The sequence below is a fragment of the Xiphophorus couchianus genome, chromosome 13 (assembly GCF_001444195.1).
Source record: "Xiphophorus couchianus chromosome 13, X_couchianus-1.0, whole genome shotgun sequence".
NCBI classification, from domain to species: domain Eukaryota; kingdom Metazoa; phylum Chordata; class Actinopteri; order Cyprinodontiformes; family Poeciliidae; genus Xiphophorus; species Xiphophorus couchianus.
Window position 1 is genome coordinate 20,894,190 of NC_040240.1, and position 24,472 is coordinate 20,918,661.

General features: G+C 37.6%; 1 protein-coding gene across 1 annotated transcript in view; it reads right to left on the reverse strand.

Moving 5' to 3' along the window:
- LOC114156524 (glutamate receptor ionotropic, kainate 5-like) overlaps nucleotides 1-24,472 on the reverse strand; it is a 198,607-nt gene that overhangs the window by 85,222 nt on the left and 88,913 nt on the right. Inside the window, exon 3 of the mRNA XM_028037016.1 lies at nucleotides 1,440-1,598. Within this exon, the coding sequence (XP_027892817.1) occupies nucleotides 1,440-1,548 (109 nt within the window). The 5' untranslated portion in view covers nucleotides 1,549-1,598. The remainder of the gene's footprint in view (nucleotides 1-1,439; nucleotides 1,599-24,472) is intronic.

Below are 24,472 nucleotides of genomic sequence, written 5' to 3' on the forward strand. Positions count from 1 at the left end.
GAGTAATCTGACATACAGTAGATATGCTCTGCCAGACAATCTGAAATCTGTTTTCCCCCAATTTAGATCTACAATAACTGCAGAGTGTCCCTTTCCCCCGATCAGTACATTCCGTCATTTCCCACCATTCAGCCAATTCTGTGCTTTTTTAATAGAAAGTCGACCTGGAATTAAAACTAACGAAAATGTCTAAAAATGATGACTTGAGACTGAATCCAGAATTTGAATCTGGCTATGTGATCGCTTTATATTAGATTCCATCCATTTTCTAACACCCTTGTCCCTAGTGGGGTTGGGAGGGGTGCCGGTGTCTATCTTCAGCGAATATTTCGGGCGAGCGGCGGGGTACACCCTGGACAGATCGCCAGTCTGTTGCAGGGCAACACAGAGACAGGCAACCATACACACACACACTCACACCTAGGGAGAATTTAGAGAGACCAATTAACCTGACAGTCATGTTTTTGGACTGTGGGAGGAAGCCGGAGTACCCAGAGAGAACCCACGCATAGGGAGAACATGCAAAAAGACCCTGGGCCGGGAATCGAACCCAGGACCATCTTGCTGCAAGGCAACAGTGCTACCTACTGTGCCACTGTGCAGCCCTTATATCAGATTGATTTGATATTTTTTTTCTGTATATTCTCATGCAGCAGTGTTACAGGAGACATTTAACCTGCAAACATTTCGAATATTCTCTAAACCCTTTTATTCACAGAGGGTTCTCAGTTGTTCTGGCGTTTACCTGTACTTTCATGTCCTGGAAACCACCACATGCCTACACATCAAAAGATGAACAACAGCCAGCTAAGCTGACGACAGACATGGATAAAAACACCCAGATGCTTTCCCTTTTGTCCTAGGTGATTTTACCAGTGCAAACCTCTCAAATGAATTACCAAAAGAGATGCCATCAAAGCATTGCACCACTGACACAAACACACAGGACCAGTATTTCACGGTACCCCCAGAAGAATGCTTTTTAACAGGTTTAGTCAGTGCCCATTGTTAATTAAACCCTTAGAGGCATGCAATGATGCAGATTGTCACATATTTAAGCAACAAGATATAAATTGCCCATTTTTAATACCACATCTTTCCTCATGTTTTGCTGGATCATACAACAATGCAACCTCCAGACAGTGTTTAACCACTTGCATCTGAAATCTCCTATTAACTGCTAGTACACCTTACTATTCAATCCCACCTTTTAATTTGACATAAAAACAATAAATCTTTTCCAAACTATAAACCCTAAGTTCTTTCTTCAAACAGAAAGTAAGAATTTCTGTGCATACATCTCAATAAAGAGTGATCAGTAAAGTTATGACCTTTTATGTAAAATTGTGATTGAATAATTAGCAGTGAGGAGAGTTTTGTTCAAAGGTTCCGCTTGCATAAAGACATTATTGAAACCAAACATTTGTTGCTGTACTCACCCATCCGGACAGCAGATAGGGTGTTGGCCTGGCTGAAGAAGAGAGGTGCCATAGTCAGCAGCAGGACGACAACATAAATCGACAGCAGCAGTGCTGGCAGAGCCGGCATCTTCCACTGCTCCTCATGGAGAATGGTCTGCTGGCTGCCTGTACCGCCACCTTCAAGACAAATGGAAGCGCCATTACTACTGATTACTCATATATATCATATATGCTAGCACTGTGGCATGTCACGTATTATTTAAGCAATGATGTCACCCACTTTATTTAACAGAGTTGGTTATTAACAAGGATGTTTGCTGCTAGGAATCCGGTCGAAAACTTCACACAAGCCTGACTCACAAAAATAAGTTATACTATATGTCAGATAATGGTGATAAAATGGAAAAAAGGTGTAAAAAATTGTCAAAATGGAAAACACACAGTTGATAGTTGTTGGGTTTTTTTGCACATAATAATACATAACAGTTTTTCTCTCTATCTGACATTAAGCCAGATGAAGGTTTTTAGTTTTATCATTTCTCTTTGCTAAGTGCCAGGACAAAAAGTTGTTTGATAATTTTCTTCAAAGATAGGAATTTAAATATATCTGTTTGACTTCTGGTAATATTTGATCTAAAAAATAATAACTTGGGTCAAATGTTTGGGTATCCTTCTATGGGATCCTCCGTGTGATTTTCTGAAGTAATTGCCCATTTCTAATAGAGTCTAAAAGAATCAGATTTGCACAAACTTTTTGTTGAGACAGAGATTCGGACTTTGTAATGTTCACTCCAAAATATTGATTTTATTTTTCTTAGGCCACTTTGTAACTTAGCTGACATAATGCTTAGGGTCAATTGGAGGACCTAGTTGTGCCTAAGCATTAATTTCCCCGTTAATGTATTAAGATGTTGCTTCAATATTTCCAGGTAATGTTCCTCACGGTGCAATTTGTCAAAGCATAGCTGTTCCCTCTGCAGCAAAAGACAGCCACTTCATAATGTAGCCAATTCCCTATTGATGATGATGATTATTATTATTATTATTAACACTTCTCATCTTGCTCTCTGTCAAGGTTTAATTTTCTCCATTGTGTAGCCATAATGATGCCACAAAAACAACTTTCAAATTCTGGGCTAAAGTACTATTATTTTGTCAGATAGAAGCCTTTATTGATTGAATTGATCAAAGAGCTAGTCAAAGATTGCTGCCTCTTTTCTGCAGCAAAAAATTTACAAAACTATACAAACAGAAAATCTCTTAATCTAATTTAAAAATGCTGAAAGATGCAAAATCACAAGAGCAAAACTACAACACTAGACAACTAGATATTTATTTCAAGTGTTCAGTTTAAACCAACTGCAGCAAGACAGAGGAAATGCAAAAAATATCTTGACTGATTTTCCATCTGAGTTCATTGAATGTCTCAACGGTGCTGAAAAGAAATCCCACTCTTTTTCTTCTGTGGGAGCCACCAGGCACTGATTTTGTTGAAGTTCCAAACAGCTTTGCCTCCAAAATAAACCTGATGTTTCCCAACATCCACTGCAAGAATTTTTATAATTTCAAAGGACGAATAAAAGAGATGAGTAGCTGAGGAAAATACCAATTCGAAGAGGAACTAGGGAAGTTTTACAATCATGCAGAGACAGTTAGAAATTAAAAACAAAAATGGATGGTGGTCTAAGCGATGAAAATAGAGCAGACAGAGATGTGATGTGAGTGGTGACAGGAAATGAGAACTGACTGCAGGTAGGAGAAAAAACACACATAATGACAACAATTAATTAGGGTATTTCCTGTAGGAAACGCTATCATGTCAGCAGGCAAACAGAGCCAGCGGGACCCTGCTGATATAAACCAGCACCACAGCTCGCTGCAGCAGCTCCGAGGCTAATCACAGGCGCAGCTCTATTAGTTGTTTTCAATCCAATCTCATTTTACATTGGAGACATTTAGCTGACACATATTCACAGCAATTTACATAGAGCGCACCAAGGCATTAGGCTTTAAAGCCTCACTTCATCAACTTCACAAGTGAAGATGGTGTGGGTCACAGCATCTGCAATAAAGACCAAACTTATATTCTCAAAATATTGTGGAAGAGAAAGTTAATGAACAAAGCCAGTTTGATTTATGTTTAATATATGCAATAACACAATGACGAAACACTTCACTGCACCTGAGTTTTCTGGAATATATCATACAGCAAACGTTCCTGCACACATACTCTCAGGGAACCGCATATGACCTGCATGTACAGTGGTTTTAGTCTCTCATGCAAACTCCAAGACATGCCTACGTTCCTGAATGCAACAGGAGTATTACATATTTGTTTTGCTAAAACGTACTTATCTGTAACACAGTTGCTATAGCACAATCCTTTGTTTTCTAAATAAATCTCCCAAAGTTATCACATGGTTGTTTTTTTTTAGCTTTTTGTGTATGTTGGTGAATCTAAAAAAACACTTTTTAGGTGGCCTATAAGAACTACTAGGTGTTAAAAAAATAAAAGGTTGAAATGGGAAAATAGACCAACCTAAACTTGCCAATTTGTCATTCTTAGACTGCACCACATAAGGCAAAGCACGTAACAGACACGAGTTTAATAAATATGGAAACATCCTGCACATTATCAAATGATTAGACCAAAAATTTTACTATCTATGCTGTGCAGATCCACATTAATTTAACACATGGTGAGACTCCAGCTATCTTCATAGACACATTTCTGTCCTCTTTGTGTGTAAAAACACCAATTTTTAGCTTTTAAATTAAACAATTGAGTTGTGACTGAAGAGTAGTAACAAAACTATTCTTCTGTCCATTGCAGGCTCTTCATAATGGTTGATAAAAACAAGATTATTGGATGGTAGTATTGAATCAATCAGTGCAGCTCAACATCAATTACAAAGAATACATGGGTTCTGTTTTGGCTCCCACAGCTCACACACTTTTCCTTCATTCAAGACAAAAAAATGCTGTAGAAATCAAACGTCGCAGAGCAGAATATTTATCTCTATGTCAAACAGAACATATGCCTTAAATATAAGGAAAACCAAAAAAAAAATTAAAACAAGTTTCTAAATATTCGAGAAACCTAAATTATCATCACAGAAGTAGCATAAATGTTAAATTGTAAATTAAAATTTTCTGCTGCGGTAGTGAGCCACTCTTACCTCACTGTTCAATTATAACACAGTAGACTTTGCAGCTCTTATTATAGAAGATAAATATGTATTCTGGTAAGTTGTAAAACTTTACTTTAAAGAACGACCAAAAATAATGTTTCTATGACTGAGATTTCAGCAGCAAGCTGCAGATTTATCAGGTGTTTATACAACTGGATCTGGCTAAATATGGTAAATAATCTCCCTAATGTGTCTTCCCTAATCTTCATGTCTTTTTCTTTTTTCAAACCCAATTTGTTGTTAGGCATTTGTGATAGTTAAACATCATTTATGTGACAGGTTAGGTCATAATGCTTCCATGATCTGATCAGATGCAGTCAGTGTAACAGAAGAACAAAATAAAAAGGGAAAAAAGGGCTTTCACCCAACAAAAGAAGAGTTCTTCGAATTAAGCACCCCATCTGTGGGGTAATGGGCCTTAATGCTCACCTAAATATAGGATATTAGCTTTCTTTTCCTTCAGGGGATAAGAAGATTTTGTTTTGCAGCAATGGCATCATGAAGCGCAGTGTTGCTGACTCAAACCAGTATAATGACATGGTAATCCTCTCATTTAGCTGTTGACATGCAACACATTTCTTCCTCTGAAAACAGCAGAGAAGGAAGAGGGAAGTTTGATCTCTGCACGTAACATCAATCACTCCTAAAAAATAAACATATGGAAATAAATATCTATCCATCCACCCAACCAGGGTTTATTGTTTTATTTTTAAAAAAAGAAGAAAAATCACAGTTTTGTGATGCTCATAATAAAGGAAAATGAATGGAAAGAGAAACCAACATATAGCATACATCTTTCGAAATGTTTATATTTCAGACATACAGCTAAAGCTTTTATCTTTGTTTTTTTTTCCTTTTGCTTCTTTGAAGTATATAAATTCTTCACAATAATATAAACAGTCACAGACAGTACATTTATTATTTCACTTAAATTTCTGTCTTGAACATACTGACTCACTGATCTTTTCTTACAGTCAAAGAGGTTAAAGTTTGACTACATAAATACTACGGAGTAAAGAAATCCGATTATATCGCAAAGTGGACTGAACCTCTGTTTGGATATATTCTGCACTGTCTTCACAGTACGATTCCTGATTTCCTTGAAACGTGGAGCATCACTCTCAATGTGTTTATCTAAATTTAACTGTAGTCGCATTGTCACCATAACATAAAATGTATAAAACACATATGCTTTGTATATATACTACAAATTGACCCACATGACACTCAAATGTTATAGTATTGACTTAATACTATCACTCAATCCCATGCAGACGCTCTGTTAGCAATAACTATGATCCTGTCACCTCGGCATGCCAAATGCTCCACCTGACGTCAGAGCGACTCACTTTCCGAACAACTGAAATAAATATTATTTGACTATCAGGGCTCTCATTGAGAGTTAATAAAGCGCCAAATGGTTTTAGTCAGAATATGTTTAAGTAATCTTATTCTGAACATACCCTTTCTAGACTCAGTAAAAATATTTCTCATTTTATATCCTTCATCCCAACTTAGAGACATTATACAAAGCTGGGACACTAACTGGAATTCTATGTATGAACAGTAATTTTCTAGAAATGTGTTTTACTTATGAGACCCCAAAAGCTCCAATTAAATAAAAAAGTACTACCTTCCCACAAGTGCCCTTTTCTGGCTACAATACAGTGTATACACTGGAACTTGAAAGGGTAATTTAAGTAAAAGCCCAAGGAAACTACACTGGTTCTTGGCGAAAGTTTCTGTTGTTGAAATATGCCTAAAGAAACCCCAACCAGAAATCAACATACCAGAATAATTTTCTTCAACAATGGCAGTAATCAGTCAGAACTTGTTTGCATTGATTTGCAGTGACCCATCCCTCTAAAATGACAAGCGGGTACAAAACATGCCAGCAAAATGTCTCACACCACATAACAGCTGTCAGATTCCCTTATTAAGGGATTTGATGTTTCAGGCTTCCCTTTAATTTGTCACTCATCCTACTGTTGACATTTTGGCTTTCAAAGGAGAAAGGTTAAATTTGGACTGACAATGAAGCAAAATCCACAAAGCTGAATGATCTGAATCATAACTGCATCAGTTTCAGACAGTTTGTTGCATCTCTGGATTAGATCAAGATCTGGAAACGATCATTTCAAGGTTAAAAAATATCTATTCCCTATTCTGTCACTCCTCATACAGAACCTTATTTACAAGTTTTAAGTATGTGGTACCTCTAGTTTGGTTACTGGTTGGAACAGCTTTTTGAAAAAGGTCTTATTCAGACCTAATGTAGGATTTGAAGTGATGAGTCCAAGGTAATATTTGCTAGTGGCTAAAACGAGGGTTAACCTCAGTAAGCTGTAAAATAATCTACCTTTAACATTTATGGATCGTGATCAAGAGCAGTAAGAACATTTTATCATATTTAATATTGTTATGTAATTTAGTTTATTCCCTTGTAAAATTGTAAATATAAACAAATAAATAACCCAAGCAAACCCCATTAACTTTTTGGCATTCTATACTGACATCCCTTACCTTCTATCCCTTTTTACCTTATTTGTACTTCTTTACTAATTAACAAGAAATTACACCCAGGTAGCACTACATAAATCCAAGTATATTACACCATAAAGGCATACTAATGAGTCAGAGGAATATGGCATGTACAAACAGATCTGGGTTCAGACTACAAATCCTGAGGGGTAATGACTCCTCTCCCTTCAGAGCTACAGATGCCTTTTGAGGCTGTTTCTTAACTGTTGGTTGTGATTAAACTGCAGTATTTGATGCTCAGAGATAAGAATTAGTTTCAGCATCAGATGCACACCAGATAATCAAATTTATACCCATTCTGAATCAAACAAAAAGGTCAGTAACTCAAGATTAAATTACATTTGTGCAATCGGGTAGCTGATTAGTGATTCAGGTGCAATTTGTGTTGACATTAAGTCTGTTCATCCAAGAGATTTTCAGGTTGTTTGTGTTATTAAAAAACAATCTAGTGCCATTTTCAAAGAGCGTGGTGGATGCAGTGAAGAGGCCACCTGATATTATACTGATTAGGCACCCTAATCTTTTAGAGATTTATAGATCCCGTTTGCATGTAGAGTTTTATTGTGTTTTTCAAATCCACTCCTGCTGTTGATTTTAGCTTTAACGATCTTAAGCCATGACTAATTAAGTTAGGTGTTTTTTTTTTTTACTTTTTATTCTGTTTTTAGAAAAATGTATTCATCATAAACTAATACTTCTGACATTAGTAAATTAGTAAATTTAGATCATATTAGATCAGTTAGTATTTGCTATGTAATAACTACCAAGCCAGAAAAAGAGAATGCAATGCATCAAGGGACTGTGGGTGTTTTTACACCTAACAGTCCAGTAGACTCGGTTAAAGAGCAAAATTGCAATATTTGCAACATTTTTAGCTGGAATGTTTTTGTTTTCACACTACAGTGTCAAATGAACCAAACCCTATGACCAACTTGTTTTCCCCTTTGCCTGTGGTCGTGTTGAACCAAGAACCACTAAAGGAAAGAACAAGAAACCTCCAAACAAGACACTGACTGCAATTTCCTTCCTCATGAAATATAAACGTCATATATAAAAGCAACATTCAGCAATGGGATCAGCACAAGCTATTTCTCCCGCAAATGCTTGACTCATGTGTTGTCTACGTTTTATTTACCTAGAATTCCCTATGCTTTAGTCCACTTCCTGCTTTTGGAGCAGTCTACAGTCTACTTGGTATTATGTATTGGGACTACGCCAGAGTTCACGTCAATCACGAGGACCAGAGTTCACTCTTTTGTTCTGATTCAGAGCTTGATTACACAATCACAGCTGTCCAAACAAACTCGACATTCTAGGGCAATGAATTAGACATTGGTTAAAACGGACTAAACAGGGCTGGTGTGAATACTCCTCTTGCTACCTTTAGTTGTTATGAAAATGTTGTATAAAATAATGGTAAAAACATTTTAACATCTCATAATAGCCACATATGATGCCTTGAAATTGTTCTCTGTCTCTTTAAGAAGCTGAAACACTTGCCGTTTTAGCAAACTATCACAACAATGTTCCTCCATGATGCTGTTTACAATCCTTCTTAGGAGCATCGTACTGAGAAATAGTTTGTTTGCGAGTCAGGAGCTCGGCTTGGGACTGAAGCTCCAAGGCGAAGCTTTGGGTACATAGATGGCACATTGTATGAGCAGGCATTAAGGCACTCCTCAATGGCTGCCACAGAAGATTCAAGAATTTATAAAACATGCATTTAAGATTCAAAGCAACACTTTGTGTGTTTTAGATGAGGGAATGACAATGCAAAAAGCTCAAAAAAGTATATTTTGCATAATACCCCCTTTAGATGTAACTGTCAAGACTGTCAGGTGAAGTAGGAGATTTCATATACATAATTCCATACATACTGTATGTGAAAAGAACTGTCTCCTTTATAGGAAACATTTCTGGGTAAAAACGTTACAGTGTCAAGATTTTTTGCTTTTTGCTGTAGGAGTTGTTTGAATGAAAATGTTTTGATCTTTAAATTATCATAATTTGCAAATATCAAAATTTGCTAAATCTGTTTTGCTATTTTGCAAATATTAAATATATCTTGGAGATCAAAAAATAGCTTTCGCTCATTTTAAATGGCTTTGCTGATGTTTTTTTTTTTTTAAAGCACAGAAAAATCTATGAATATGATGGACAAACAATGACAAACTGATGACTAGACAAAGACACACATAAGCAGATGAGTGGAAGGGCCTGTGCAGCAGTGTGAAGGTGATGGATTGACCTCTGGGTCTCCTTTGTCCCTGGGAGACTTGGACCGACCGGGTGAAATCTCCGGAGGCAAGCCAGCAGGGAAAACTACCAACTCCACTGTCAGCAAATATAGAGGAGTTGGAAAATGAAAGGATGTACGTGGGAAGAAATGGAGAGTAGAAATTAGAGAGTCAATTAGACTCTAATTTCTGAGGCAAGGCTTATGTGAAGGTGTGCAGGAACTTAGCTGAGTGAGAAAGGAGGGAGAGGTGAGGACAAAATAGGAGAGGTGAGAGGAAGAAGCAGGAACAAAAATATATTTATCCATTTGTCTGACTCCTTTTGCCCCATTGTGGTCTTTTCGTGGCATAAAGAAACTATAAAGAAAATAGGGATGACCTCAATTATATTTTTAAAGCACACAGGCATAATTTATTTTACCAGGATCTGTTTGACACAAGTAAAAAAAACTGTCCAACACGGTCTATTGGGTAATGTTTGATCAGCTTCTATCTGTCAGAAAATGAGCTGCAGGTATTTATGTCTTCCAGCACTAATCATCATTGATGGGAATACCACACCTAGAGGAAATGCAAATTTTCTCTCAAGGCACTCCAAATGTTTTGCATAGAATCTCTGAAACTGACAGCAACAAATCACAGGCAAAAAGAAACAACATTAATCAATTTCACCTGTACAGAAGACAGCTGGCAGCTCACTCTTACTCATGATGTGTGACGTTAACATCTGGGGCCCAGTCAAAAATAATGAATTAGCCTATTCATCTTGAAAGTCCTACTTATCAGAAACTTTTTTCCCCCATCAGAGCCTGCAAGATAAAGTGATATGTCATCCCTGCATGCTGTTTTGGCTTACAGCCTTTTACCTGGAAGGTAGTGGTACTAAGTGTATTTTCCCTCCTGTACATTTGTTGGATAAAATACTACCAAAGAAGCCTCTTTAAATTTGAATTCAGACTGCACTGCAAAGTCAATAAGTAGCCAGGCCTTGTGCATAGTAAGATTGCAGAGAGCTCCTGCTTGCACATCATAGAGTAAGAGTTACCCAGTTGTCGAGAGATATGATCAGGGCTACCACGCAGTACAGATTTCAGCTAGAGAGAAACACAGCAACCCCAAATTGTCCCAGGGCTTAGATGTGCTGGTTGCTGGGAGACTAAAGTATTTTTTAACATCTTAATTTGCTGTTTAGATTCTATACTCAGATTAAAACCCAAAATTGTATTTAGTCTTGTGCAGCGATATGTGTGACTTTTTAAACTCTTGAAAGTCATGGCTGGTTGGCTTATGAATTCCAATTTTCTTGCAATAAAACTCATTGTGTCTATATGCAACAAAGTCTTAGAGTTTATTTTACTAGATGCGTAGTTTACTTTGTCTCTTCAGACATACCTCACATGTTTCAATTATACTTCCGTCTTCGTCATAAGTGTCAGCTGTTGTACTCAGAGGCAGTGTCATCAGTCAAAATAATGACGAGTCGTTATTAGCCATTATTATTCTGGCTACTGCTGGCTGATCACTGGAGAATGTTGCTCCAGGTGGAGGATTTTGTAGTTTTTGTGCATGATTTCTTATTACTTAATTCTTGAAAACAATGCCACAGATGTGCAAATCATGGTGTAAAATGGCATGCTGGATGGGGTTCAGGGCTCTGCACACAAACCCCTTCAACTAGATTCTTTTCATGCTGTGCTATCACACTGAAACCAAGTTTTCCAAATTTGCTGTGATCCAGTCATGTAGTTGTAGAGAACAGGGATTATATGCTCAAAAGTTCATACATAATCTGAAACACTCGCAGTGTAATTAATCAGCTAACATAGTGTCACAGTTCAAGATTATAACCAGGTTCATGCAAAAGAGCTGTGGCAGAATATTCAGGAAATGGTCCAAGCCTGATTTGGGCTTCAGTCTCTCAAGTCTTTGCAGAGAACAGAGACTCTGCTTTACCAAAGGATTAAATTCTTACTCAATTCTCTCTTCTGAGAGAGAAAAATGACTCAGACAACCAAATCTCAACTCTGCTGTGCGTTTGTGGAGAGCACATGCTTCAATGTCAAATGCTGACCTTCACCAAACAATGTAACAAGATTGAGAGAAAAAGATATTCGGGACGAATGACAGCAGAGACAAAAATAAGCCAAAATGAAAAGAGAAGTAGATTGATAGACAAAAGATAACAGGAGAGAAAATGCATCTCGAGCTGAAACAGTTATGTAGAAGAAGTCCATGATGTGGAGGAGATAAGACTTCTTCTCTTCATAAAAACAACAATGTAAAAATGGAAATTGGAGAGCTTTGAACAGAATCTGTATCACTGCAAGCACCACTGTGTATGTGGCATAGTTTCTGCAGACTGTACAAGAGAAAAAGAAAAGTAGGTTGAAGTGCATTGAATGTGTTGTCAGAAATCCTCTTTGAGAACTCCAGATTCAGGACACAAAACAAAAAGAATAAGAAGGATTTTGGTTGTGAAAACTCATCTGCCTGCACACTTGGAGCAAGAATGTATAGTAGTGTGTAAATCTCTGCTAATCGTGTCTGTCTCAGGAAACACAACGCTCTCAGTGACACAACAGTTTTGTAAATGTATTCTTGAAAGATCAATGAAAACAGAAGATGTTTTGTTTTGCATTAATAATTGCTTTGACCTTCTGATATTTCTGTTCAGTGCAAACTAGTTTTCTTTGATCTAAAATTGTTTTTATTTTATTTTAAACATTACACTTCTTTCTCATGTAACATAAAATCATATCTACAACTTATCAGATTATTAAAAACATTTATGTAAAACTGGAGTTTGACTTTTTTCAAATTATTGACGACTGCTGGACCGCTCGGAAAAAAATGACAGACATTAAGGATTCTACTCAGTGTTATTTGATCATGTTAAGGATCACTGGAGCTTTTACTGACCAGGTTCTTTAGAAGTACAAAAAGCATTTTTCAATTGTTCTATAGCATGTGTGTCCAAACTATTATCTAGCAACTTTTGCATAAATACGTCTAACACATCTAAATCCTCTCATCAGCATGTCACTCAGCTCTGTGGAGGCCTTGTAATGAAACACTCAGGTGATTCAGATATGTTGGAGAAGGAATTTTTCAAAAAGTTGCAAAATTGTAGTTGTCAAGGACAAGACAAGGGCAACCATAGACAACAGCAATATTTTGCCTTCAGTTTTTGAAATTAGAAGCAGGCTGTGGTTTTGCCTCTCTAGTCCAGAAAACCTGGTCAGTTCAACCTCGGTGGAACAGCTGCGGACATGCTGGGGATCTGGACACTGTCTCATGGAGGAACAAAGTTTGGGAGGCCTGATGGATGACTGAACAGGACTGAACAGTTAGAGTGGTATCAACTGACTTGAGGGGACAAATCTACCTCCAGCTCCTTGTTGCAGACATGGTTAATCACTTGAAGGTTGTTCTGACAGCCATTGGTATAGACAGGAATGACAAACAGGAAAAGGTAAACCTGGTTCCCTAATTTGGGTAAAGGAACAGGAAGTTGAGGAGACCAATCATTGAGTGTCTCCACATCTGAAACAGAAACTTGTGCTCCTTGACCACCTTGTCACTACAAGTACTAGAGGAGAAATATTTTTGATGCCCTTATTAGGAGCAAGAAACTCAGAGGGGTCCTTAAGGAACAAATTTGTGCTTAACAGATAACCAAGATGAGAAGCAGGACATGAGGGAGGCTTACCCTCCAGGGACCTCCATAACCTCCATAATTTTGGCAGGAGAAAGTGAGCGAAGAGCTCATATAACGAGGCTGAGGCTTTGGAGATGTGGGATGAACTGAAAATATCCTTAAATGAAGCAGGGGTTATGGAGGCGGTGACTGAGTTAAGATGTCGCTGATTGGACCCAAGAAGACAGGTGTGATGTTTCCTGTCTGACAACCAGAGAAATTGGTCAGACTTTCAAAGACAAAGCTGATGTCAAACCATCCAAGGCAAAGTCTAAGTTACATTCAATATCAAACAATTTGAGAAATCTCATTAATGGCTCTCGACATGAAAAAGTGGATTTTCTTTTTCTCTTTTGGTGTTACTGTTGTTATGTCTTTTAAAAAATGACCTTGTTAAAAGAGTTTAACTGACGAGATAGCCACAGCTTTTCATTTCAAGAACGAAAAGAAATGAGAAATTAAATTCAGCAGAAAAAAACACAAACATAACTATGAGTCAAAGAGAATAATATATCAGCCTCTAGTTAATAAAAAACATTGTTGAATTATTGGAAGCTTTCCAGCACTGCAGCAGAGGAAGAAGCAAAGAACAGACATGATGGGGGGGAAAAAAAGAGCGAGGTGGAGAAAATGAAATAAAGCTCGAGTGTGAAAAGGAAGAGCAGAGTGATGAACAGAAGGTTTGTCTCCTGTGGGATCGTTCACACCTACAAGGTTCAGTATCCTCTGTGACTTCAGCTCCTCTGCAGGCTAACACCAACAGAGAGGAGAAATCAACCTCTGGAGGAGTGTCAGCGGAGATGAAACACAGGAAATGCCAACAGGTCCCACACTGTGGAGGTGGGAGTCTGCCACCAAAATGAATTCAACCGTGGGTTCAAGTTTCTTTCTAGCTGTTAATTCGCCTAAAATTTGTTCATTCATGTTATGTTTAATAGCCATTTTCTTAACTTTAATAGCCATAATTTTATATCTCACAGTGCACAGATCAAGTACAAATCCACAACTATTTGGTATCTGCCTTTTAGGAGATTTTAACTCACTGGGTCTTAATGAGAACGGCTGACACAAGTGGTATGTAATGAGTCAACTATATGAAATTATGTATGTTTGTGATCAGTCAAGCCTGATGTTCTGCTTCTGGTCTTTATATTATTATAGTGCTTCTTGAGTGGGTCTAGAGCAGGGGTGGGCAATCCTGGTCCTCGAGGGCCGGTCTCCTGCAGCTTTTAGATGTATCTCTACTCCAACACACCTGAGTCAAATAATGAGGTCATTAACAGGACTCTGGAGAACTTGACTGCACTTAAGAGGTGATTCAACTATTGGATTCAAGTGTGTTGGACCAGGGAGACATATAAGAGTTGCAGGACACCGGCCCTCGAGGACCAGGATTGCCCACCCCTGGTCTAGAGACATTGGACCAATTCCAATCCAACCCCATTCACCCTCCTCTAGTTCACTCTCAGTCCATTCACTTTGAGGGTCTGCCACATTAAGCTGCACTCTAAACCAATTAGCCCTAAGTGGGAGGGGGTTGGAAGGCCCTCCAAAGCCAAGTCTGCTTCTGTGCAGGCTCACTAACAACACTCTTCAAAAGTGCACCAATTGCCTTGTGTCTGAAAAGGACCTTACTGCACACATTTCTGAATATAAATTCCACTCTGGTTATGTGACAGACCTGGCTCTTCTGCAGCTTCTGTACAAAACGGGGCTGGAAAATGACAGGCCAAAAAAGACGGTAAAGGTTTTGAATTGTGTTGTGTGTTGACCTGCAGAGATCATCAACATTCAACAATGGCACATAAAATCATATAAAAATGCTCAACATGATAGATGCTTTTTTAGTTTCACACAGGTGAAAAATAGATTGAAGTACAGCAGGAAAAACATTTAAACTCAATTTACTGAAAAGCCAACCCAAGTCTTATTTTTTACTGCCTACTGTGGATTTTTACTGTTTCATTTACTTGAAACTACAATAGAGTCCTGAGCTTAATGAACCAATTTTGCCACATAAGATTTTTTCTTTATGTGAAGAAGAAGACAATAACTGATTGAATTTTTTGTTGTTGTTTGTACCTCTTTCGGTACACAAGCACGATGATTTCACTCAATATTGACTACTGTTCTAGTGTATATTGCAAAAACAAGAAATGTAAAGACATTGACGAATGCTGCTTGATCTGCTAGTGTCCCATGAAAATAAATTTAAAAACATCACATTAAATATATGCTATGCTTGCACTCATCCACTCATGTATAGCAAGGCAAATTAGTAATTTTATTAGAAAATGTGTTTCTGATGGGCCAGTTCACATAAAATTCACAATGAATGTCTGCAGTAACCCGCGTAATACACACATAACAAATATAAAGAAAATTAGTCCATAAAAACATTATGTGTGATAAAATTGTATTAGACAGGAACTAAGTATCTGAGAAAATAAGAGATCATGAAATTAAGAAATCCTGAGGAAGAGGAGGAGTAAGAAGGCATAGGATACAAGTGCAGATTAAGTGGTTTATTCCTATTATTAACTAAAGTCTAGAAAAATATGTCATTTACATTTCTGCTTATTTTTAAAGATGTTTTAGTGAATTTACTAAATACTTATTTCCTGTGCCACTATTTTTATTTTGGTAATATCTGATCATCAGTATTACATATTCTTCCTAGTAAACTGAATTACTTCCAGTGATATTTTAATTTATTGAATGATAAAGACAAGCAATTAAGATGTGGGACATCTCAGTAAAACAAACTCACTAGACAATTAAGGATGTGCTTATGATCTTTTTGTAAGTCTGTTTTTATCATAACTTTCATCGTAAGATTAGATTAAGTCTGATTTTTGCAGAAGTGTAACTTGGAATACAATGCATGTCATTACATTAAATAATGTTATAGTAAGATTTTCAATAAAAGAAGGCAGTGATTCTGACCTAGGACAGAGACCATATTGCAAAACTTTGGATTTTAAACCAAGCCTAATGTGAAAGAAAAAGTTCTCAAAAATCCTACCAATAAACTGTGGAGAACTTCTGCAAGTCTGTGCTCATAAGTCTGATGGCCACACCCTCTTGTCAATTAAAGTCGATAAAACACTGTTGTCTTGGCAGTGCCTAAAGTTTAACACTTCTCTGAAGTCAGTGAAGATATACAACTCTCAAGATTAAATGGAGATCTGCAGATGAGGCAATGAAAAAAGGTTGGAAAAAAGAAACCTGCCACACAGCTGTAATAAAGGCATCCTGCAATCCAGTCAAGCGTTACAAGAGGGATTACAGAAGTTTGCTACTGAGAGACAAAGCAAAGGCCTAGCAATACCAAAGCTTTGTTCAACCCTTTCAACCGATTCCTTTTGCAAACATGTCTTCTTTGAGACTCACATTCCTTAACTGACACTGAACTTTGTCCTTTCTTGTTTAGACTGCTTGCTTAGACCACATCACATAGTAGTGTCAGGAGAGATAAGTAATGCTTTGATAAGTTGTATTTACCTTTGCCTTTTCTCATTACTTATTCAATTTTGAGAATCAACCAAAAGAGAGACATGTTAAATAAGATGAAGAAAACTAAAATATTTGAAGCAAAATAGTGAAAGAGTATTAGTCTCATGCTGATGTCACACTGGAATTTCTAAAGCTACCTATTCAAGAGCAAACCATCAATCAACAAAAAACCTATAAGTAGTGAATAGGTTCAGTATATACAGTATGGTATAGTTATTTAGTTACTCATAGGCTTAACCTCCTGGCGAACTTGCAAAATCCCTTTTTAATTATGCTGTTTTTTTTCTACTGCTCTCCATTTACATTTTACATGCAATTAATGCTGCTATTAACTGAATGTTTTTTCCTCTTTCAGAGAAGATATACTAGGCCCAGTAATTCTCATCTATAATCGTGTTGGTCATTTAGTGTTTTAATTATATTCCAAATTGCACTAATTGGATAAAAAGCCAAGCTGAACAAGTGAACTAAACAGAACTTCCTTTCATTATCTGGAGAAAAAGCAAGACTGGTAATTTTAAATTGCAAAACTCAGTTCTTGGTACATTTTAAACATTCCAAGACTTTCTGTTTTGGAAAACACCGGAGGGTTTGTGAAAAGAGACCATCCCTTGTGACTGGAGAACCTGAGGATTCTGCTACAAAAACTCAAAGGAGAAGAATTGTCATATTTTTGATTAATAAAATATATAAAATATTTTCTCTAGTTTCTCAGATTTATCATTGATTCACCACACTGTGCCAGCTTTTATTCAAGGCTCGAAATGGCATTAGAATGCCAATTGTGTCCAGGCCGATTCACTAGCTTTCTCATACATATTGATTTAACGTCTTTTAAGCAATCATACATTTCATAGTAAATATTAAATTAATGTGAGGTTAAACAAGAGACCCCATCAACATGCATCATCTTCTCTTTATCTGTCTCAATCTTGCCTCTGTCCCCATCTTTCGTTTTTTTACACAAGAAATAAAACAATGATTGACAGCAGGCTTTGTTTTGCCCTCCAATTTGTCTGACCTATGGCAACCTGTCGCAAGCAAGAGGCTAAGAGTCATGAAAAAAGGCCAGCAACTTGGGCAAAACGTTAATCAGGCTGTTGCTAAAATTAAAACATGGCTCTCTCCGTTGTCAGTGACAGAATCATTCCTGTCTCTTGGGGAGGTGTTAAATGCTGGTGGGCACCCGAATGGCCAAAACCTTCCCTTCTCTTCTGTCACTGTCACTCTACATCACTGTCTGAGCTTTTGTCTGTCTGCCTGTGAGGTCTGTTTTTTTATCTTCTCTATGCTGTTTTTATTAATGTGACCAGCTCTGTTTCACCACCTTATTTATTCCTTTCTTTTTTGTTTTATGAAATAGTGAGAGCTGCCGGAGGACAATCTTTCAGAGTACTGGAGGTGAATATAGTACAGGATGTACGTATTATGCATACATTGTAACGTTGGCTTGATGATGCATATGAGCTTCTACTCTGCATATAGTTCACTGTATTGTCTGCGCCTCCTTATCCCTCTCCTCTAGCACAGTTTTGTTTCCTTGGCAACACATCTCCAACACTCTGTGGATGTGACTTGTGACCGACCCGTAGGGATGCAAAAGCCTCCCAGTTTGGCAGTAAATGTAGATTTTTAGCTTGATGTCAGGGACCGTCCAAGGCGTAGGCAAAGCAGTTACCATGAAGACATTCTACCAAACAATACAGATGATCAGGTGTAAAATTATGACCTCTGAAAGGTGAAATGAGTTGCAGTGATTGTCTTTTCATTTTGGCACCTGTTAGTAGGTGGTAGAGGGTATATTTGAATGTAAATTAACATTTTGCTGTTAAAGTTGATGTTGGAAGCATGAAAAATGTTGCAAACAAAGTGTAAGAATTTCAGTAGGTTTGTAAGGGCATAACTGGGATGGCAAGAAAGTGGGTCAGAGCATCTCCAAAGCTGCTGCCCTTGTGGGACGTTTCTAGTCTGCAGTGGTCTGTATCTACCAAATGTAGCTCAAGAATGGAAAGGAAGTGATCTCATGAATGTATGTATCATGAATGTGGTTCATTCGGTCCACTTTCACAGACAAAGACATTATCCCGGGTTCTAATAAATTGTCAGAATACAGCGCATTGCAGCTGGTTGCATTTGGGCTACCGTAGACACAAACCAAGGTACCCATGCTAGTCATAATCTTTCCTAATTAGTGTATGTGGATCAGTGTTCTTTATGATCTCATAAGCTCAATGCAAAAGAAATGAATAAAACATTTTTTTTTCTCTTCAGCTGTTTGAGTAATGGTATGACAAATTGTTGAACAATTACCAAAAAAGGAGAAGACTGGAGCTTTTTAAAATCAACCCCACTATAATAAATTGAGAGACTTTTTTCTTTGGATGGGGTGTTCATGAAGCTAAAGAGCACAATCTGCTGATACCAGCTCTGAACAAATTTTACATGTTTTAACCATAACACCACACTCTCTAAATTTGCATCTCGAGTTACTGTGGAGTTGGTTCAGGCTTTCTTGGAACAAAAAAGGCAGAGAAATCTGTTCTGCAAGCAAAATCTCTGACATCAGAAAGACCACAAACAGAAAAAAATAAATAATCTAATAGTAGCATGGTCAAGGAAGAAAAAAAAAACAGGAAATGCACTCTAGACAATAACAGCCTTAAGAAAACTCCATCCATTGATGTTTCTATATATTTTTCTTCCTCATCGAAGGGATTGTGCCAGTCTCCAGAAGTCAGTGGGGAAACGAATAACCAGTCCAACATATGGCAAAGCGATTTCTATTGACAGGTAACCTTACATGCATGTTTTAAAGTGAAGGAGTCTCTATTATCCAGACATACAGAAATTTTAGGTATGTCTTCACACAGGCGGCTGCAGCTCATAAAAATTCTGTACTCTGCACTCACTCCCTATTTGTAATCAGTCTGTAAGGCACTGAATGTCCCTAGCCTCAAGTCTATTTCAGAGTTACTTGTCAAATATGAACTATATAAACCCATCAGGTCATCTGAGCCTTGTTCACTCAGTTTCCAGAACTGGAACTAAACAAGAGAAATGGCATTCAGATTGTCCTTAGCTCTGGAACAAACACCCATAAAACCTGAGATGTGCAGAAACTGTTGGCTCCTTTAAACAGGACTGAAAACTTGGTTGTTGGTTGGAACATTTCCATAATGGTAAAACATTACTTTATCAGTTCATGTTTATTACATCAGATTATTATGTTCTTATGTTTTTCGTAAAATTGAAATTTCACTACTACTCTTAATGTACATTTCTTCACCTCCCTTGCTTCATATAGTGTCACGTAGCATGTCTAGCTCCAGCCATGTTTTATGCATCTTATGTATTTTATTTATATGCCTTTTTCCTGAGTTACATCTTTATTTTCTTTTATTTACTCTTCTTTATAGCACCTTGGTCCTCTGGGGTTGCTTAATGTGCTTCATAATTTAAGCAGGATTTGCATAACAAAGACACAATATGAATACAAATACTGAAATTGAATATACAAAACCATGTGCTGTCTGTTTTTATTTAAAAGAGTTGATACTTCATCAAACAGTGGAGCATTAATTTACACATTTGTGTTTGGAGGTGTTTGATGCATAATATTCCATTGCTTCCCCTATAAAGAAGTCAGACGAAAACAAACAGACTCTGGTGTGTCAAATGAATACATGCAGAGGTTTGCTGAGCAAAGTGAGCTATATGACAATCTGACAACCTTGCATTTTCAAGTTGCTGTAGCATTAAATATTTACAGCCAGGGCTAATTAGAGGAGGTACATAGAGGAAAGCGCACACAAATATGCATTCACACATTCTCACAGCAAAAGAAAATCATGCACTGATGCTCGCCTCAGCACTCACACAACAAGCCTTCCACTGAATCTCTGCTTTTTCTTAAAGCACACATCTTCACTCCTTTTAAGTAGATGGAGATGGGAAACCCTCTTAATTAATGACACACACTTCTTCACTGCTCACTCAGACTGTGACTTATTCCTGTTTAATGAGACCTGCAGACAGCTTCTGAACTTAACCTCTGTTGCTAAAATGGTTGATGAAAGGAGATAATAATGCATTATAATAAGCACACACCTAACTATGTGAAGGATTTGGGTTAGCCTTATTTTTGCTGGGGGAAAATATAAAAGGTTTGCAGAACACACATTTATTCAGACTTGATTTGTCCTGGGGATATTTAAATCACTCAATATTTGACTTGAGTGCATTGGGATTCATTTGAAAGGCAGCTGGATCATCCCAAGATTTAAGTGGTTTGGAAGGCCACAGCCACCCGAGAGTCAGTCTTCCCAGGTTTCAAGTTATTTCTGTTTTAGCCACTTGAGAACTCTCTTTTGAATAAATCAACCTTTAAACACACAGCTACAGGTGAGATAGCTTCTTTCATACTCTCTAGCATTATTTGGAGAATATGTAAAAAAAAAAGAAAAAAGAGGGTGATCAAAAGTGAGTTTGTATATTTTCTTACTTGCACCTTACCTATGCCTTTGTACACATGTGAACATGCCTGAATACATGTACCTACATTACACATGCATTCATTTGAACAGCAATATCTGCTAATGCTGCATTTATATTAATTTATTTATACTATACACTAGAACAGCTCAAAATATTTATGAACATTTTAACCCAATAAAATAAATTATACATTATTTTGTCACTTTGGGCTTGTGCAAATTTCTGTACATGTCATGTACCACAGGTATGAGGCATCTCCTAAAAGACAAAACAAAACAAAAAACAATACCTCAAATGTATTATATTTGTTTGCCAGAAATTGTATTGGTATAGAGGTTGATTCTTTTCCCAAACCTTAGAATGCATCAAATAGAACAAAAGTTATAATCCAGTAAAAAGCCAGCACATTTTCAGGGAAAAGAAAATGAGAAGTTTGAGAGAAGGTGTTAGGCCAAAGTAGTGGTGCTAACATTAATGCTGGTAGACAGGGAAGGAGCCTGAAAAAAAACAGGCATGTCAATGGCGAGACGCTCTTCATTAATCACATATGTCAGTGAGGAGAAGGGCTGCAATTTTACTTGGCAGCATGGCAGTGGGTAAATAGTCACCAGAATCTCCAGCTCTGATGGAGATGTGCTGATTACTGCTCTCTGTTTGATTGTCCCAAGTATGCTGGTAATAAAGAGTGAAGGTTTTGTCAGCTAACAACTACTGAATAAACCTTTACTATCCTGTATTACATAAACCCCAACAGTCACAAACTACGGAACTTTTAATCCATGTGTAACGATTGATCAAAGGCAATATTATATTTAGCAAGGCAACTTGGATATCACATCAATTTGGTCAGAGGTTTCCTCAATAGGCTGTATGAGCATCATCTGGACATATACAGCCTGAGATCATAGACCTTTCACTGCCATATTGAGATAACCAGTTGCTCCAGCATGTCCTGGGACTCCTCCCAGTGAGATATGCCCTGAATGTGATGGAGAGAACTCCAGCGGCACAGGAGGCGTTCCAGCCAGATGCCTGAACAACCTCAACTGGGTTCTCCCGATGTGGTGAAAAGGGGAATCCACTTTGAGCCCCTTTTGGATGACTGAACTTCTCACTATCTCTAAACGAGAGCCCAGCCACCCTGCAGAGAAAGATCATTCTGGCCACTTGTATCTGCAGTCTCATTCTTTAGCTCCCCTAGAATCTTCCTGTAGTTCTTCACTAGATTGGCACATCCTCTTAAGTATGCAACTCCACTCACAGTGTAGCCTCCACTCTCATAAAAAGAGTCAACTATCCTCTTTTTGAGGTTCAGACAGACTTCTTTTTTTCTTTTGCATAATAAATTTGCTTCTTACCAAGGGCCTCAAAATAGTCTAAGTGTTAAAGTGGCCCTGGAAATACTAAACAGAGTTCCCTATTCAAGATTCAATGCTGATTAATAACTTAAGTGTCATATAAAAGTGAATTGAATGTTAACGTATGGTTTTCAAGCTAATTGAATGGTCAAATCTAACATGGAAGCACAGATAACACAGGAAGGAATGTTTTTGGTCTCGTCATTTTTCTGTTTTTTTTGTTACAATTCAACATATCAATACAATATAGTCATCAAACATTGTTCTTCAGAGGTGATGGATGTGAATGACAAAAATTATCTTAACTGATAAATTATCTATATAAACTAAACACCAAGCAAAGAAAACTTGCAATCCTTGTAGTGATTCATATTTTCTGATCTCAGGCACTTCAGGAAAGCAGGCAATACTCAGAACTCTAAGAGGACAGATGGTATTGGTAAAGGCTCTCAGCACCAACCAGCTGGTTAAATGCTTGTAGTATTCAAGCACAACAAACCATCCTTTATAGATATTGCTCCAGCCATGCTTTAAACCAACACCATGAGTCTGATCCAAAGACGTGACAATGAGTCCACGTATGCTGAAGTCAAATTACCCGGGCAAATCAAGCACTATTTTTTTTCTATGTGTACTGTTTATTATAGATGATTTTTTTGATGTTACAACTACTGCCTAAATCTTTCTAATCAGCAATCATTTTAATGACATTGAGTTATTTCTTTTAATGATAATTACATTTAAATAACAAAATATATTTTGTACATTAGTCTTACACATCTCTGTTGAGCTACATCGGTAAACTTGAAAAGAAAAACAAGATGTGCATTTTCAACATAATTCATGTTTATGAGTCTGAGCTTAGCTTAACTAATTCTGATTATTTTTTCTTCAAAATCACTGAATTTTTGCATTTTCCGAGTCAAATGCGCGGACGTGCAGACAGTGAAACAGGAGAGAGCTGAGCCTCACCTGGGATTGATCAACCTCTCGCTAACTGCACTGGCTGCTATTCTATGGGAGCATTCTGCTCCCGTCTGTACGTCGCCAATGAAATGGCTAAAAAAAAATTAATATATGCACTGATTTTCCATAATTTAGCTTATGTATATAATGTACAGCAGTGGTCCCCAACCACCGGGCCGCGGACCGGTACCGGGCCGCGGACCAATTGGTACCGGGCCGCGCAAGAAATAATGAACTACTTCCGGATGTTTTATTTTGAAAATCCTAAACCGGATTTTACCGGTTACGTCTTGCCCGTCAAAATTGAGACAACTTGCAACAGAATGAGTAACAAAACAACATCGGAGTACTGCGTGCAAGCCCCCCCCACCCCCCGGAACAACAGCGTCGGACTCGATACTAATCACGCGCGCGTGCGTGTATCAAAATATTGCTTATTTAACATGTTGAAAGTGAAAGAAAACTTTGACAATCTATTTTTAGCAAATTTTCTGTTATATTTAACTTTGTTATATCTTTTATTCACCAACGTTCTTTCCCGTGCTTTTCAAGCTTCTCTCTCGTGAATCATCTTGTGATAATAAACCTATATTACTCAGTGTCTCCTATCTTTACATTTATCTTCCTTTGCTGAAGCTCCAGCATTAATAACTTTGGGATAAAATATTACTGCAGGTGAACTGGCAAATGTTAATGCAGACGCTGGGGGCGGGGGGATTAAAAAGCCCCAAATGAACACCCTCCTACTTACTCTTCTGAGATCCTAGCTTATGTTTTCTCCTGGTGTAATTATCCAAACCAGTCAGACATCATGCCATTAACTGCCAGCCCCTGTATCTACTACACATGCACATTCATCATTGAGATGTCACCCACCCACACACACTCGCACACCCCCGCACACCGACACATTTTTTGCATCACAATCAAAACAGCTGCAGGAGCCCAGTTTGGTTATAGAGTGTAAAAGTAAATTTTATGCTCATCATCTATTTATAAACTCTTTATTTTGCTCCTTCTGCTCCACATCTATCCCTCATCTAAATGCCAC